This window comes from Dipodomys ordii, unplaced genomic scaffold (genome assembly GCF_000151885.1).
Source record: "Dipodomys ordii isolate 6190 unplaced genomic scaffold, Dord_2.0 Scaffold14, whole genome shotgun sequence".
In the NCBI taxonomy this organism is placed as follows: domain Eukaryota; kingdom Metazoa; phylum Chordata; class Mammalia; order Rodentia; family Heteromyidae; genus Dipodomys; species Dipodomys ordii.
Genome location: NW_012267230.1, coordinates 15,324,055 through 15,324,631, shown reverse-complemented (window position 1 = coordinate 15,324,631; position 577 = coordinate 15,324,055). Strand labels below are relative to the sequence as shown.

The 577-nt window shown below is 75.0% G+C and overlaps 2 protein-coding genes across 2 annotated transcripts in view; both read left to right on the top strand.

The window, feature by feature from the left end:
• The window catches only part of Rnf151 (ring finger protein 151), a 2,045-nt gene extending 1,656 nt beyond the window's left edge, over nucleotides 1–389 (top strand). Inside the window, exon 5 of the mRNA XM_013011253.1 lies at nucleotides 4–389. Within this exon, the coding sequence (XP_012866707.1) occupies nucleotides 4–389 (386 nt within the window). The remainder of the gene's footprint in view (nucleotides 1–3) is intronic.
• A 17-nt stretch (nucleotides 390–406) lies between these two features.
• The window catches only part of Tbl3 (transducin (beta)-like 3), a 6,044-nt gene continuing 5,873 nt past the window's right edge, over nucleotides 407–577 (top strand). Inside the window, exon 1 of the mRNA XM_013011252.1 lies at nucleotides 407–500. Coding sequence (XP_012866706.1) covers nucleotides 460–500 — 41 coding nt within the window. The 5' untranslated portion in view covers nucleotides 407–459. The remainder of the gene's footprint in view (nucleotides 501–577) is intronic.

Sequence of the window (577 nt, the reverse complement as noted above, 5' to 3'; positions counted from 1 at the left end):
CAGCCGCGTCCCCCGTCTGGCTATCGGCCCCGCGCGCGCCACCCGGCGCCGGCAGCCAATTCCGCGTTGTCCCCGGGGCCTCCCAACGCCGGGAAGAAGGGCTGGGCTGTCGGCCCGCGGTGCCTGTCGCCGGACATGGCGGCCCCGGCCCGGCTCGTGCTCCCGTCCGACGCTGGCACGCTCAGGATGCTGAGGAGCAGGAGGGCATCTGTCTCGGAGAAGTTGGGGCGGGGGCAGGAAACAACATGAAACCCTCGGGCTCGGCCGGGCCGCAGCCCGCCCGCCGGGGCCCCGCCTCCTGCGCGGCCGGCACTGCCGCCCACATCAAAGATGGCGGCCCCGGCGTCGTGACGCGCGCGGTGTCACAGTCGTCGCGGATCGTGACGTAATCCGGGCTCGCCGGCAGTGCGGAGTGTGACTCTCCGAACCCCCTCACGCGGCGTCGGCAGCGGCGGCGACATGGCCGAGGCTGCCGCCCGAGTGAGCGGCTTCAAAGCCAAGTGAGCGCGGGAGCTGGGGCGGGGGCGCCTCGTTCGGAGGCGGCGGGCTCGCGGCCGGCCTGGGGTCGTGGGCGAGG